At 46.2% G+C, this 15,821-nt stretch overlaps 1 protein-coding gene across 1 annotated transcript in view; it reads left to right on the top strand.

The window, feature by feature from the left end:
• Positions 1-796: 796 nt before the first annotated feature.
• The window catches only part of PID1 (phosphotyrosine interaction domain containing 1), a 262,015-nt gene continuing 246,990 nt past the window's right edge, over positions 797-15,821 (top strand). Inside the window, exon 1 of the mRNA XM_055573664.1 lies at positions 797-1,168. Coding sequence (XP_055429639.1) covers positions 1,139-1,168 — 30 coding nt within the window. The 5' untranslated portion in view covers positions 797-1,138. The remainder of the gene's footprint in view (positions 1,169-15,821) is intronic.

The raw sequence follows: 15,821 nt of genomic DNA, 5'->3' as shown, positions 1-15,821 counted from the left end.
TCCACACCCTGGGTGACCCTTGGCTTATGTTTGGGTTCACAGAGTTTCCTGAGGGACCTGGCAGATCTCAGAATGGATGCAGGATGGGGGACTTCGGGCCACCTTCCTCCTCCATTACAGGCGCCCCAGTCCTCTGCCTTTCACGCCATCCCTCACTTGGTGCGCCCATCTTTCCCTCTTACTCCAGACAACCCCCCCAGACCCACCCTCCCCTCCCGCAAGACGCTCTCCTCTCCCTTTCTTCATCCATCAGCCCCGTTTTCTTTTCTTCCCAACATGTTTCACTCAGCATCTGACCGAGGAGCGCCCTTTCAGATGCTGAGTGAAACATGTTGGGAAGAAAATACCTTTCAGGGGTGTTCTCTGTCGTTGACCATCTCCTCCAACTAGAACGGAGCTCGGGAGTCTTCTATTTTGCGCCACTGTAGTCTCAGAATCTAGCACAGGGGCTGGAGCCTAACAGATGCTCAGTTAACTCCAGGGGGAGGCATGAATGGGATTCTGTGGGTACAGTGCCAGTCAAGACCCAGGCCGGTTCAGAGATCCCTGCTGACCGACCGAAAGCCTGGGACCCCCAGTGGGGGCGACGTGAGTTCTGGCTTCAGGAAGACCCCTTCTGCAGGTTCTTCAATCTCCCAGATCCTATCCCACCCGGGGCTTGCTCGAGGGTCAGGGGGCGGGGGCAGGCTGTGGGTTCTGGCCTGCCCACACCCTCTGCGCCGGGATGCGGGGTCCCTCGCCACAGGGTACGCGGGGCCCCCGGGCGGGCGCCGGCCCCGGGCATGCTCAGAGCGCGCAGGTCCGGGCGGCGGCGGCGGCGGCGGGGGAGGAGGGAGCGGTCGCCGCCGCCGTGCGCTCGCGGGCCCGGGCGGAGCTGCGCAGTCCTCTCGCAGCTGCGCCAGGACAGCCGGCGCGCCGCCGTGCCCACAAGTTGCCGGCCGCCGAGCGCCGCGCCGCCTCTTCGCGCTCGCAGACCCGAGAGCCCACCCCGAGGCGGTCGCCGGCTCCGGGACGCACCTCCCGCGGACGCCCACCCCAGATGTGAAGCGGGACCGCAGCCCCTGCTGCCCCCCACCCTGCCGGCGCCCATCGACAGAGTCTTGCCAGCGTCTCCAGTGCCCAACCCCGCGGCTGGAAGATGTGGCAGCCGGCCACGGAGCGCCTGCAGGTAAGGGGTCGCGAGGGGCTTGGGGCCAGCGTGGAGGAGGAGGTGCTCGGACCCGAGGACCAGAGCACCTCTTGCAAGGGTTTGCCTGAAGCGGTCATGAAAGACACAAAGATTAGAACCTGATACTGTCGGTTTCACCCAGCCGCCAGATACCAGGTCGGGGAGATGGGGGTGATGAAATTGAAGAAGGCTTAGCTCTGGGCATCACAACTTTTGCCTTGGGGGCTAGTGCGCCTGGAGATTTATATAAGATTGGACTTTCTGACCAGCAATTTTAGATTACTTTCTACTGACACAGTTTACTGGTCTGGGGTTAGGATTTTTGCATCCAGATTATTATTATTGTTGTTGTTGTTATTTTTTGTCTCCGGGAAAGACAGAACAAATGATTTGTGAAAGCATTTGTTTGCCAATATAATTTGGAAATCCTCAAGCTTGGTTTGGCTTGGTCATGGTATGCTACTTATTCTATTATTTCTTATTTGTTGGCCCTCTCGCCTCATCTCCCCTGAACCCAGGCTCCCCCAGATATTTGAAAATCAAAAGTGAAGTTCAGCCAGGAATAGTTATGCCCTGGGGTCATCTCTTAAAATTTTTTTTTTCCGCTGCTGTCTGCTGAAATGCCTAACTGCCTTTAATTTGGATTCAGGAGCCAGGGAGTTGGGAAGGGGCGGGGTGGTCAAAGTGAGAAAGTGGGGCGTTGTTTCAGAGAGGGGCTCATTCAGTGACACTCGGAACCCCCAAATCACCCCGACTGTAAGGTCTTATGACTGCTTTCCCTGGAAAATATTCTTCGGAGGAAGGGCAGCTACCCTGCCAGATAAAATCTACTGAATCCTGCAGTTAAACTTTTGGCAGGCTCAGAGCCACATTGTTTCGTAGTAAACTTTGAAGAAGTGTTTAAGTGGTAAAATACAGCACGGTTGGATGCCTAATGTATCTGAAGTCTTGGGACAGGGAGGCCAGGAGCCCTGGCTGGCTTCGGAGGTTTTCAATGAAAATTCAAAGGGCCAGACTGTCTCTAAGATGCTAGGAGAAGCTAACCTTTGCCTGTGGGTTCTCATGCTGAGGATTAACCTGCAGAGGGCATTGCTTTGAGCAGAAATAGATGCCCCAAGACCCCTTTCTGAGCCTCCCTGGGCCCGTCGTTTTGGGGAAGGGGGTTCATAGTAAGAGCTTGAGACCCCAGGCCAATCCCCAAGGGTCTCAAACCCACTGAGCAAGGAAAGAGATCTTTAGCCTTGAAGATGGGGAGGTGGTTGACTGGCCTCCTAACTCCGAGAGTCAACATCGGGCTCTGAGCCATTGGCCAGAGGTGATGTAAGTGTATTTTGGGACTGGCATCAGCTGCCAGTTGTACATGTGCGTTTTTCCTTTCGTTCAGGGCAGTGAATTTATGCTAAAGGAAGGAGCGACTGAGCGGAGGTGGAGGGTTTTCCCATCTGAGCGAGGAGTGGAGCTCTTGGAGAGATGAGGCTAGAATTCCTGCCGGTGGCTTTTATGGCCTGGGGAATCCATGCCTCTGCGGAGTTTGTGGATTTTTGCCTCTTGAAGTTATTTCTATTGGCGTCTTTCATGTAGGGACTCCTGTGTGCTCCACAGCACGTGACCCTTGGCGGGGGCTAGCTCTGGCTTGCGTTCTGCATGGCAGTTGTTCCTCGCTAGAAAGGGCTTTCTGGCTCTTCTGTGAAATGTACACACGTGCATTTGGCATGAACCTGGTTTATTAACAGTGTGCATTAGCAGCACATTCTTGTTTTCCTCTTCAAGTGTCAGATTGAAAGAGCAGGGGGGTTCCATATTTGAAAGCTCAGGTTAAACACGGCTTGTCACTAAGATCAGGTCACCCCTGGAAGGTACTTATCAACACAGGGCTTAACTTCCTGCTCCCCAAATTTAAATGATTCACCAGGCCTGGTCCTCTTTATAAAAGTATGTCTCAAACCTTGAGATTATAAAAGTGGAGAAAAACCTTCCTATTCATAGCTTCTTCCCAATAGCAGCTCTGCTGTTCTTTAGAACAGAATTTGGAAATTTTTGCTTTTTGCTTCTGGGGGAGGGAGTTGTTGAGGGTGAGGTGGTGAGTGAGTTGCTTGTAATAATATTTTATTTACGTTCTTTGTGGTTATTTTTGTCATGGGCTCTGTTTGCTGTCTGGGATTCCCCCCTGCCCCCGCTTTTTTTTATTTTGTCCTTCAAGGCACCACCATATAGGAACGTTGGTTTCTGATTCTTCAGTGAATGGGATGTTTTCCATGACCAGATGTTGTGGCCATGGTGATGGCGAGGGAGAGCTGTTCAATGGGGAAATGATGATGAATCCCAGTTGTTAGTGGAGTCGAAACCCCACCCTCCTTACACAAATCTTTTTAACTGTCTCATATAACCTCATGAATTTTTCCCTCATTAATTCTTAATGCAAACATTCTAATTTAGATGAGCTTGAGTGAAGAAACTGCTTCAAGGAAGTGCTCCCAGGGCTTCCTATCAGGACTAAGGAGTCAATTTCTTGTACCGACACCTGGAAACAGAAGAGGTGAGGGAAGAAAAGGACATCTCAGTGAATTGACTTCATTAGTCCTTATGGGTTGATGCCCGTTCAAAGGGTTTGTGGTCCAGGGAGTGTGGCTGGACTTTATTTAAGCTAGAGGGTCACCCTCCAACTAATTCGAGTCCAGTAACCAGCTCTCTTGCTCAGGAAATAGCATCCCTAATCAGAGTGGATTACCATTATCAAGCCCTGCTCCTTTGCCAAACAAAATAATGCTGCTACATTCTGATTTGAGGCTTCGCTGTTTGACCCAAATCCAGGACAGGCAAAGGGACCTGTTGCTTCTAGAAGGGCTGAGCTGGGGAATTTCTCATTCAGTCACACAGTTCATCTGCTCCCCTGAATGTTAAAACTTCTGTTAACATCCCACTGGAGCCCTCGCTGGGAGATTCTGCCATTAAAATTATAATAGGATCAAAGGGGATGTGAAGATTTAAATCACCACCTCAACTTTTAGAAATGAATAAATATGAATTCTTCCCTTTTTACCTTCTCCTTTGCACAGCAGACTTTTTTTTTTTTTTGAGGGACTCAGGAGAATTATGAATTTTTAAAGAAGCTGATTTGAAACAGGCTCTTCTCAAAAAAGTGAAAGGGGACTTTCCAGTAGAAAAAGGCTAAGTATTGGTTTTTTAAAAACAGAGATGAGATGACTTTGGGCCTTGATATATTACATGTTGCCGGGGTTGCCTGATTATCTTCATTGTTGGGCCAGGGAGATGCGTGAGCAGTGACAGACTCACTGTCCACGCAGGAGTGTGGACTCAGCCATAAGGAGTGTGTCTTTCCTCAGAACATCTGACTTCTGTGCACTACCAAACACACTTTTGGGAACCCTGGAAAGGTGGAGAGCAGGAGAAAGATGACTGGAGACTGAGTTTGGAATGAAGGAGACCAGGGCATCCTTACCTGTGGTGTAGTTATTACAAGGACAGAGTGGGATGTGGTAGTAGAAAGGCATGGGAAAAAGTTCTAGCAGATTCTAATTGTGGAGTCTGTGTGTGACTGTCTTCTTATGAGGCAGTCTATAAAGGTTCCACTAGTTTTCCTGTTTTGGCTGATCTTAAACTGTCTTCATGGCAGATTTCCTCGTAGTTCAGTCGATAAAGAATCTGCCTGCAAGGCAGGAGACCTGGGGTTCGATTCCTGGGTCGGGAAGATCCCCTGGAGTAGGAAATGGCAATCCACTCCAGTATTCTTGCCTGGAGAAGCCCATGGACAGAGGAGCCTGGTGGGCTGCAGTCCATGGGGTTGCAAGAGTCGGACACGACTTAGCGACTAACCCACCATGGCAGATCCAGAAAATACAGAACTTTCATTGATAAAGTTGGCTGTTGTCTCCCTCTCACCATTTTGTTCATTTATTTATTTTCATTCACATTTTGATCAGTGGCTGTAACTTAGAACCTCCAAAAGTGTGAAATGAGGAAGGGTAGGGAGGAAACCAGATCCTGAAGAACTTTTTCCTTTGACTTCTTGCTCAACTTTTGGCCGATAGAAAGGTTGGCGTTTGTGCCTAAATACCACTTGGCAATTATAGGAGATCAGAGTGCTTTTCCCATAGGATCTTTCTGCCCTTTCTGTGCCTTGTCCTATCGGGCTGATCTTGCCTTGGTGTGGATCTTCAATTGTTCTCGACTTATTTCTCTGTGGTTATCATTTCCACTTTTTCCCGGAGAAAGTAGACAGGGGACCCTTCTAAAGGATCAGCCAGAGCCCATTAGACCAGGCCCATCAGGCAGAGATAAAACCTTGGTAAATCTGACCCTTTTCCAGGCAGAGCAAATTGACAGGGGGAAACCAGAGGGAGGAGGGTCATGACAATAGGCACTTTTATGGTGCATGTGCTGGGTGTGTGGCACAGCGTTAAAGAGTTTTATTTGAATTATCGAGCTCATCTGCTTCCCATAACTGCTTTTATCCTCATTTTATAGATAAAGAAACTGAAAGCCAGAGAGTTCAAATCATCTGGCCAGAGTCTGGAAGCCAGGCATGAACTGAACTGGAATTTGAACCAGGAGGTTTAGCTCTGGATCTTCTTAAGCAGTTATTATTATTATTTGGAAGGATAAGATGGAGTATTATGCTTACTTGTGTGGGTGCTCTTGTTATTAATCAGTAGAATGAGTGGTGGTCTCGTTGGCTGAGAGAGGCCACTTTCATATTTCTTGTTGAATTGGTGTGGTTGCCTGTGTTGACCAAAGGTTACCCCATTTTTGGTGGCCCAGATCTCTGGTGGGTAATAAGCTGTGTGTATTGTCCCCAAGCTGTAATTCCCAAGTGCCATTTAAGAGTCTCTTGAGCCGGAGCACATGGCATTTATCCAAACTAGAGACCTAGAAAGCTGGCAATAAAGCCTGATCACGTCTGCAGTCATTCTCCACTGAAGCCAAAAACGTGGAGAAGGGAGGGGGGAGTTCGGAGAGTTCAAGAGCAATTGCTTAGAAATAAGCAATAGCTGCTCTTACGGACTCACAGGTTTCTCACTAAATCGATCTTACGTTTTGCTATTCTTTTCAACCCTCATAGTTGAGTAAGCGCAGAGCATCTGGCCTTATCCTTCCTAAAGAAAACTTGGCCTTCTCATCAATTTGAGGTCTTGCAGAAGTAAAATGTTATCTTACAGTGTTAGGTCTTTCTCAGAGTTTTGACAGACTCGAGACCTTGAAAGCTGGTGATAAAGCCTGATCACGTCTGCAGTTGTTCCCCGTTTAGACCAGAACTGTGGGGAATGGAGGGAGGAGGTAGAGAGTTCAAGAGCAAAATCTCTACCAAGTGACTTGCAAAATGCTTGCCTTGGAAAATTAAAAAAAAAAAAAAAAACACCTCTCTGCCCTTTGGTTACCTGTTGCCTAATGGGCTGTTTCATGTTGACTGTCCTGGGTTATCTTGGAGCATTAGGCAACATTTTGCACTTTGTTTGATGTTCCAGATTGTCCCTCTCCTCCCTCTTCGCTTGCACTGACTCCATTCCATAAAATGAATTCATCCTGTAGATTGGATCCTGAAATAGCTGGCGCTGGCCAGCCCCACGGCTAATGGCGATCAGGATCCCTTGCACAGGGCTATCTGACTCCTCGAATAGCAGCAGTTTAGGGACTCCTTAGTGGTCAGCAAATAAAACCAATTCAGAAGCACTCAATAGCTGCAGTGTGCTTCTGCTCAGCTGCGCCCCCCTCCCCGCCCCCGGGGCACAACTAAACAGAGGCTTTATATAAGTAGAGCAAGAAGAAATAGTTGAGATGTTTGTCCCAAGACCTCCTTAGAGACTAGTGGAATCCATTACCATCATTTTATGTTAACTTAAAAAACAGAAAAAAAAGTTATGATCCCAATTTAGCTGCCCTCCAGTGATAAAGCATCCGTGCATTCACCAGGTCCAAACCCTCAGGCCAAAAACTGGAAGAGGATGCTGTTAAGGATAAAGCACAGACTTGCTGTGTGCGTTTGGCCTGTTTCAGTGCTACCAAAGTCACTCAGTCCGTTCTGCTGCTACTGGGTCCTTCCTCTTGCTCTTCCACGTCTAGCAGCCTCGATCTCCTCCTTCTCCCCTCATTTGTTGTAACTGAGGTCTTAATTTGATAAGAGAGGTTCTAGTGGTGAAAAAATTACCACCTCCTGCTTTTTGAAGTTAGTTAGTTTTTGTTAGTTAGATTTTTTATTACTTGTATCCCTCTGACATGGCTACTTAGGGACCAAGATTCAGATTAACCCCTGGTCTCTGTGTCTTACTCATCGTGATGGGTAGAGTCACTTCCCTTCCCATCAAGATATGTTGAAATCCTAACCCTGGGACCTGTGAGTATAGCCTTATTTGGAAATTGGGATTGTGCAGATGTAACTGAGTAAAGGTGAGGTCATACTGGGTTAGGGTGAGCCCTACACTCGATGTCTGTATAAGGAGAGATTTGAAGACACAGAGGAGACTCGACAGAGAGGGCCAAGTGAAGATGGAGGCGAGGATGGAGTTGTGCTACTGCAAACCAATGATCAAACCAGTCCATCCTAAAGGAAATCAACCCTGAATATTCACTGAAAAGACTGATGCTGGAGCCAAAGTTCCAATACTTTGGCCACCTGATGTGAAGAGCTGACTCACTGGAAAAGACCCTGATACTGGGAAAGATTGAGGAGGGAAAGGGGTGACAAAGGATGAGATGGTTGGACCGCATCACCGACTCAATGGATATGAGTTTGTGCAAGCTCTGGGAGATGGTGAAGGACAGGGAATCCTGGCGTGCTGCAGTCCATGGGGTCACAAAGAGTTGGAAACAGCGTAGTGGCTGAACAACAGCAACAACAAGCCAAGGAAAGCCAAGGATGGCTGGCAGCCACCAGAGGCCATAAGAGTCAAGCAAAGATTCCTTCCTAGAGCCTTTGGAGGGAGGATGGCCCTACCAACCTCTTGGTTTTCGATTTCCAGCCTCCAGAACTGCCAGAGAAGACATTTTTGTGGTTTTAAGCCGTCCAATCTGTGGTGACCTGTTACAGCCCAAGGTGTCTAATGTGCCAGTACACTCGTGAAACCTGCTGCCTTTTTATTTATTTGTTTAGGGCTTCCCTGGTGGCTCAGTGGTGAGGAATCCACCTGCCAACGCAGGAGTCAAAGTTTTGATCCCTGGTTCGGGGAGCTCCCCTGGAGGAGGAAATGGTAACCCACTCCAGTATTCTTGCCTGGAAAACCTCATGGACAGAGGAGGCTGACAGGCTATAATCCATGAAATTGCGAAGAGTCAGACACAACTCAGTGAGTAAAACAGCAACAACAACAGCAGCAACCGGAAGGAAACTAACACACTAGTACACTCATGACATGAAACCTGCTGTCTTTTTATTTGTTTGTTTTTGGCTGCACTGGACCTTCGTTGCTGCACTTGGGCTTTCTAGTTGTGGAGAGCAGGGGGCTGCTCTCTAGTCGTCCTCGGGCTTCTTACTGTGGTGGCTTCTCTTGTTACAGAGCGTAGTCTCTGGGCATTGGGGGTTCAGTAGTTGCAGTTCCTGGGCTCTAGAGCGCCGGCTTAGTAGTTGTGGCCCATGCACTTGGTTGCTCTGTGCCATGTGGGATCTTCCTCTACCAGGGATTGAACCCCCGTGTCCCCTGCATTGGCAGGAAGATTCCTATCCACTGTGCCACCAGGGAAGTCCAAACCTGCAGCCTTTGTCTGTGTCTGTCTCTGTACTTCCTGAGGCTGAGATGTGCCTGACTTTCACATCCTGGGACGAAATCACTGTGTCTGTATACCATTTTCTTTTTGTGCAGAGTTTGAATCTGTTTATGGTGGATTTGGAAAATAATGAACACAGGCATTAGAGGAACAGTTAAATGCCCGCTCCTTTCTTCCCACTTCTTCTCTTCTACTTCTGGTCAGCATCCTGGGAAAATGAAGCAAACGCCAAGAAGACCGTGTGCCTTGAGGGAGGGCCTCTTGGCAGTAACTGTGCTTCAAGAGATAGTTCACTCTGGTACTTAAGATCTTGGGCTGGGATGTGGAAGACAGTCCCTTCAGGGTAGATCTCGGTGACAGTTTTTCAGACAGCTGGAACCAAGGGAGGCCCAAGGTTTTATTCTCAAAATAATCCATGTCGTTCGTCTCTGTGACGTCCCTGGTTGGATAGCCAGCCTCTGGGATTTGCCTCTTCCCAACTAGGATAATATAGGCTTCCCATGTGGCTCAGAGGTGAAGAATCTGCCTGTCACTGAAGGAGATGCAAAAGACCTGGCTGGGTTCGATCCCTGGGTTGGGCCAATCCCCAGGAGAAGGGAATGGCAACCCACTCCAGTATCCTTGCCTGGAGAATCCCATGGACAGAGGAGCCTAGTGGGCTGTATAGTCCATGAGGTGGCAAAGAGTCGGACACAAGTGAGGGACTGACACTAAATGACATTAGGAGTCATCACCCTTGACTTCCTGTGCCACCTCTTCTTTTTCATCTAGTAGCCATGACGGCTGCTGCCTGTGTGCACAGGGAGGGAGACGTGCCAGGAGAAAGGGACTCTTTAATCGTTATCCTTTCTTCACGGTACATCCATCCTAATCCTTTCATGACAAGCCCTTCCTCATGGTTTCTCTGTAATTGAGGGTCTGAGGATGAACACACAGATTCTGTAGACTCTTCTGCCCACTGCGTGCTTTGATGTGTTTACACCAGGAACTGGCTTCCTTAGGTGTGTGTGGCGTCCTGGTGTTCAAGTCACCTATGATGCAGCAGAAACTGCTGTTTACCTTCTGTGTCTTCTGAGGATGCTCCCTGGGCACGGGACTGGGGGCTGGGGGACCATGGTAAGGCTGAGGGACTGTGTTTGTTTTTTTTTTTTTTCGCTTGGACTTAACTTCTTGGTACTTTGTGTATATGTATTTGCTCAGTCGTGTCTGCCTCTTTGTGACCCTATGGACTGTAGCCTATTAGGCTCCTCTGTCCATGGAATTTACCAGGCAAGAATACTGGAGTGGGTCACCAGTTCTTTTCTCCAGGATATCTTCCTGACCCAGGGACTGAACCTGGGTCCCTGATAGCTCAGCTGGTAAAGAATCCTCCTGCAATGCAGGAGACCCCAGTTTGCTTCCTGGGTTGGGAAGATCCACTGGAGAAGGGATAGGCTACCCACTCCAGTATTCTTGGGCTTCCCTTGTGGCTCAGCTGGTTAAGAATACACCTGCAATGCGGAAGACCTGGGTTCAGTCCTTGGGTTGGGAAGATCCCCTGGAGAAGGGAAAGGCTACCCACTCCAGTATTCTGGCCTGGAGAATTCCATGGACTGTATACTCCATGGGGTCACAAAGAGACACGACTGAGTGACTTTCACTTTCACTTTCATTGCCACATTATAGGCGGATTCTATCTGAGCCACCAGGGAAGCTCCCTGCCCAGGGATCAAACCTGCAACCCTTGCACTGGAAGGTGAAGTCTTAACCACTGGACCACCAGGGAGGTCTCTTGGTCCCTTAGTTATTCGTTTCTCAGGGCTGCTGTAACAAAGTACCACAAGCCGGGCACCTTATGCAGCAGAAATGTACAGTCTCAGAGCTCTAGGAGATGGATGTCTCAAATCAGAGTGTGGGAAGCATAGATTTCTTCTGAGGGCTATGAGGAAGAATCTTTTCCATGCCTCCTTCCCAGCTTCTGGTGGTTTGCTGGCCATCTTTCCCATTTCTTGGCTTGTGGCTGCATCTCTCCAGGCTTTGCATTGCATTCTCTCTGTGTGTTTGTCTCCATGTCCAAATTTCCTTTTTTAATAAAGACACTGATCACATTGGATTGAGGGCCCACCCTAATCCAGTATGATCTCATTCTAGCTTAACTATTTATATCTGTACTGATGCTATTTCCAAGTAAGATCACATTCTGAACTACTCGGTGATAGAACTTCTACCTATGGGGGGACACAATTTGTGGAATTTTTTTTTGGAGTCCTCTTTGTGAACTGAAATATTTCTCCCTACTTGAACCAACCACCAAAAAAAAAAAAAAAGGTTTTATTCCCAAGCAGTGGTACAGATGTGTGATAGAGTAGAATCCATATCTTCTACGTGTCAAAGTCATGACTACTATTTTAGACTTGATATGATTAAAAATTGCAAACTAATATCTACTTAGGGTAATGAGCTAACACACTATAGAAGAGTGTGAAGTGTAATCTTGTTCTTTTGTGCTCGGTTATGTCTGATTCTTTGCCATTCCATGGACCGTAGCCCACCAGACTCCTCTGTCTATGGAATTCTCCAGGCAGGTATAGTGGAGTGGGTTGCCATTTCCTTTTTCAGGGGATCTTCTGGACCCAGGGATCAAACCTGGGTCTCTTGGGTCTTCTGCATTGGAAATGGATTCTGTACCACTGTGTCAGCTGGGAATTCTACCCATGAAGCAGACTCATGTGATCTGTCTGTAGTTATCTTCCCAAAATTTTCTTAGGTTTTATCAGTTCAGTTCAGTCGCTCAGTCCTGTCTGACTCTTTGCGACCCCATGAATTGCAGCATGCCAGGCCTCCCTGTCCATCACCAACTCCCGGAGTTCACTCAAACTCATGTCCATCGAGTCAGTGATGCCATCCAGCCATCTCATCCTCTGTCGTCCCCTTCTCCTCCTGCCCCCAATCCCTCCAAGAATCAGAGTCTTTTCCAATGAGTCAACTCTTCGCACGAGGTGGCCAAAGTATTGGAGTTTCAGCTTTAGCATCAGTCCTTCCAAAGAACACCCAGGACTGATCTCCTTTAGGATGGACTGGGTGGATCTCCTTGCAGTCCAAGGGACTCTCAAGGGTCTTCTCCAACACCACAGTTCAAAAGCATCAATTCTTCGGCACTCAACTTTCTTCACAGTCCAACTTTCACATCCATACATGACCACTGGAAAAACCATAGCCTTGACTAGACAGACCTTTATTGGCAAAGTAATGTCTCTGCTTTTCAATATGCTGTCTAGGTTGGTCATAACTTTTCTTCCAAGGAGTAAGCGTCTTTTAATTTCATGGCTTCAATCACCATCTGCAGTGATTTTAGAGCCCCCAGAAATAAAGTCTGCCGCTGTTTCCACTGTTTCCCCATCTATTTCCCATGAAGTGATGGGACCGGATGCCATGATCTTCATTTTCTGAATGTTGAGCTTTAAGCCAACTTTTTCACTCTCCTCTTTCACTTTCATCAAGAGGCTTTTGAGTTCCTCTTCACTTTCTGCCATAAGGGTGGTGTCATCTGCATATTTGACGTTATTGATATTTCTCCCAGCAATCTTGATTCCAGCGTGTGCTTCCTCCAGCCCAGCATTTCTCATGATGTACTCTGCATATAAGTTAAATAAGCAGGGTGACAATATACAGCCTTGATGTACTCCTTTTCCTATTTGGAACCAGTCTGTTGTTCCATGTCCATGTCCAGTTCTAACTGTTGCTTCCTGACCTGCATATAGGTTTCTCAAGAGGCAAGTCAGGTGGTCTGGTATTCCCATCTCTTTCAGAATTTTCCACAGTTTATTGTGATCCACACAGTCAAAGGCTTTGGTATAGTCAATAAAGCAGAAATAGATGTTTTTCTGGAACTCTCTTGCTTTTTCCATGATCCAGCAGATGTTGGCAATTTGATTTCTGGTTCCTCTGCCTTTTCTAAAACCAGCTTGAACATCTGGAAGTTCACGGTTCACATATTGCTGAAGCCTGGCTTGGAGAATTTTGAACATTACTTTACTAGTGTGTGAGATGAGTGCAATTGTGCGGTAGTTTGAGCATTCTTTGGCATTGCCTTTCTTTGGGATTGGAGTGAAAACTGACCTTTTCCAGTCCTGTGGTCACTGCTGAGTTTTCCAAACACATGTAAATATATTTTGGGTTGGCCAAAAAGGCCATTCAGGTTTTTCTGTAAGATGGTAGATGTTACTCAAATGGACTTTGTGGCCAACCAATATTTAGTTTTTTTCCGCATGTGTTTAAATAATATAGTCATTATACATATAAAACTCTGTAATTGTTTTCACTTTACAGAACATTTCTTGGGTATCTCTTTTGGTTAGTCCGTGTAGCTCCAATCCATTCCTTTTCCTCCTTGCATAGAATTTTGTGATGGAGCTGGACTATCATTTATTCAGTCCTTCCTATATCAGGGAATAATGGGGTGGCACCCATGTTGTTTTTTCTCCCATAAATAATATTGTTATAAGGATCTGCATGCTATCCCTGTGCTTATATTTCTTTAGACAGAACTGCTAAGATTGGAGTTGCTGAATCAAAGAGTCTGTGTGTTTTAAATCTTAGCAACTGTCAAAGAGGGCCTTTTATGAGAGTTCTGCTTTTTGATCAGAAGTTTATGTGATTTTAACAAAAGTACAAAGAAATAGTTTCCTAGAGCAAGGATAGTCTTTTCAACAAATTATGTGAAACAATCTGTATTCAAAACAGCAAAATCATCATCAGCAACAAATCAAAACTTCAATCCATACCTCAGCAGATTGTATACAAAAATTCACCTGAAATGAATCATAGACCCACCTGTACCATAAAACCATAAAACTTCTAGACAGAATCGGCAGAAAATCTTTGTGACTTTGTATACATCTGTGTAGACAGTACTACAATCAAGATAATGACCAGATTCATCACACCCAAAGTTTCTTTGGGTTGGGCAAAGATTTCCTAGAACAATAACAAAAACCCATTCAGTTAAAAGTTGGGTGAATTGAACTTCATCAGAATTGAAGACTTATTTCTTTAAAAGATGTTTGTAAAAGAATGAAAAGATAAGATGCAAACTGGGAGAAAACACTTGCAAATCATATATTTAAAATAAAGGGTTTGTATCCAGGATATATAAAGAACTCTCAAAACTCAATACTGTAATAAGATAAACAACCCAATTAAAGAAAATGAGCAAATGATTTGAACAAAAAAGTTATATGGATAGGAAATCAACACATGAAAAGACACAACACATGAAAAGTCATTAGGAAAATGCAAATTAAAAGCACAATGAGGTAACACTGTACAACTATAGAATAGCTAAAATTAAAAAAGCTTCAACCAAGCTAAATGTTGGTGAGGATATGGAGGAATTGGACCTCTCATGCTTTGCTGGTGGGGATATAGCATGATTGAAAGCAGAATTATAGCTGCCTGAGCCTGGGATGGGAGGTGGGGATTAGAAGAAGGCTGGAAAAAGCTTTTAAAGGTGATGAATGTGCTCAGTGTTTTGATTACAGTGATGGTTCATGGGCTTATACATATGTCAAAACTTAGGAACTTGTATAGTTTATTACATGTCGTTTACACCTACCCAAAGCTGTTAACGTCAATGTGAAATTTTCATTGTATGCCAGGCACAGTTCTAGGTGTTGGGAACTAAATAATATATAGTTTCTGCTCTCACCTCTGCAAATTGTCTGTAGTTTTTGTTTGCTTTTAACTGGATATTAACATTCTAGCCCATAACGTTACTAATGAACTCTGTAATTTTCTTAGAGTTCTGTCCTCTCCTTTTGAAACATTTGTTCCTTGAGTTCTTGAAATGACATTTTCCATCAGTCTCAATTTGCCCAAGGATCTGAGAGAAACCAGTAGTTGAGCAAGAGAAGAAATCCAGACTGGAAGGTAAAACGTTCAAGGTGATGCCTTGCTGAATCTTCCTCATTCTGGATGGCCCTTTAGCCTCCATCCCACCAGAGATGTATTTCTTACTTCTTTCTAGCATGTTGGTTCTCCAGCTGACTTTTCCAGCTGCCCCAGTCTTATGGGCCCTTTTTAGCACTGTATCTCGGCACCTGGCTCCTGATCTAGGGGCCAGTAGACTCAGGAGATTTTACTATTAAAAGGGTGAATTTCTGGGATGGTGGGTCCTGCTGTTGGCTGGGCCACCTTCTTGCCATTCTTCCTCCCCTGATAGAAAACACAGGGAGGATACATCCTGCAAAACTGTTAGCGTGTTTTGACTCTAGTTGGTGGATGTCATATGCCTAGCAAATATAGGGTCTGGATTTCTTATTGGATAATTCATTTTTCTCAAGAAGATGGCAACCAAAAAATTTTGGATAAGATGCAAAAACTTTACCAAAGGCCACTGAACTTTAGTTTAAAAAAAAAAAAAGCTCTTGAGAAACATTCAGGAAAATAACTTTAGGAAACATTTTTCCCTTCAGGGAAGAAAATTTGAGCAATTCGATTTAATCTCCTAAAGTAAAGGGCAAAGAATTATAAGACTTTGTTTAATAAATATATAATGAGATCATGCGGCCTTTTGTCCAATCTGAGGTCCTGTTGAAGTGATGGGAGGAGGCTATTTATAATTAACAGGAACACCAGGCTCCTGGCAAACCAGGATGGGTGGTCACTCCAGAGTGTGACAGGTAAAATGCCAGATGTCTTCTGTTCCTGTGATCACTTTGGGATGAAGGAAAGAAATGAACTGGGTTGGTGAGGGATGGCGGGTGGGTGAGAAAACCAGGCGGAGGGGAGATGGGAAATTGAGGGGAAAAAGGGTCTGCAGATACAAAACAAGGAGGAAAGGGAAGGGGGAGGGTCACACAGGCAGGGCGCCTCATGTCCCTGGCACATGTGTGTCCACCGCAAAGGTTAGCTGTCTGTCCTGGGTTTGGTGCAGCTGTTGGCTTTGATACGTTGTTGC

The sequence above is a fragment of the Bubalus kerabau genome, chromosome 3, assembly GCF_029407905.1.
Source record: "Bubalus kerabau isolate K-KA32 ecotype Philippines breed swamp buffalo chromosome 3, PCC_UOA_SB_1v2, whole genome shotgun sequence".
Taxonomy (NCBI): domain Eukaryota; kingdom Metazoa; phylum Chordata; class Mammalia; order Artiodactyla; family Bovidae; genus Bubalus; species Bubalus kerabau.
The sequence above is the reverse complement of the archived record's forward strand: the minus strand, read 5'-3'. Positions and strand labels throughout refer to the sequence as shown.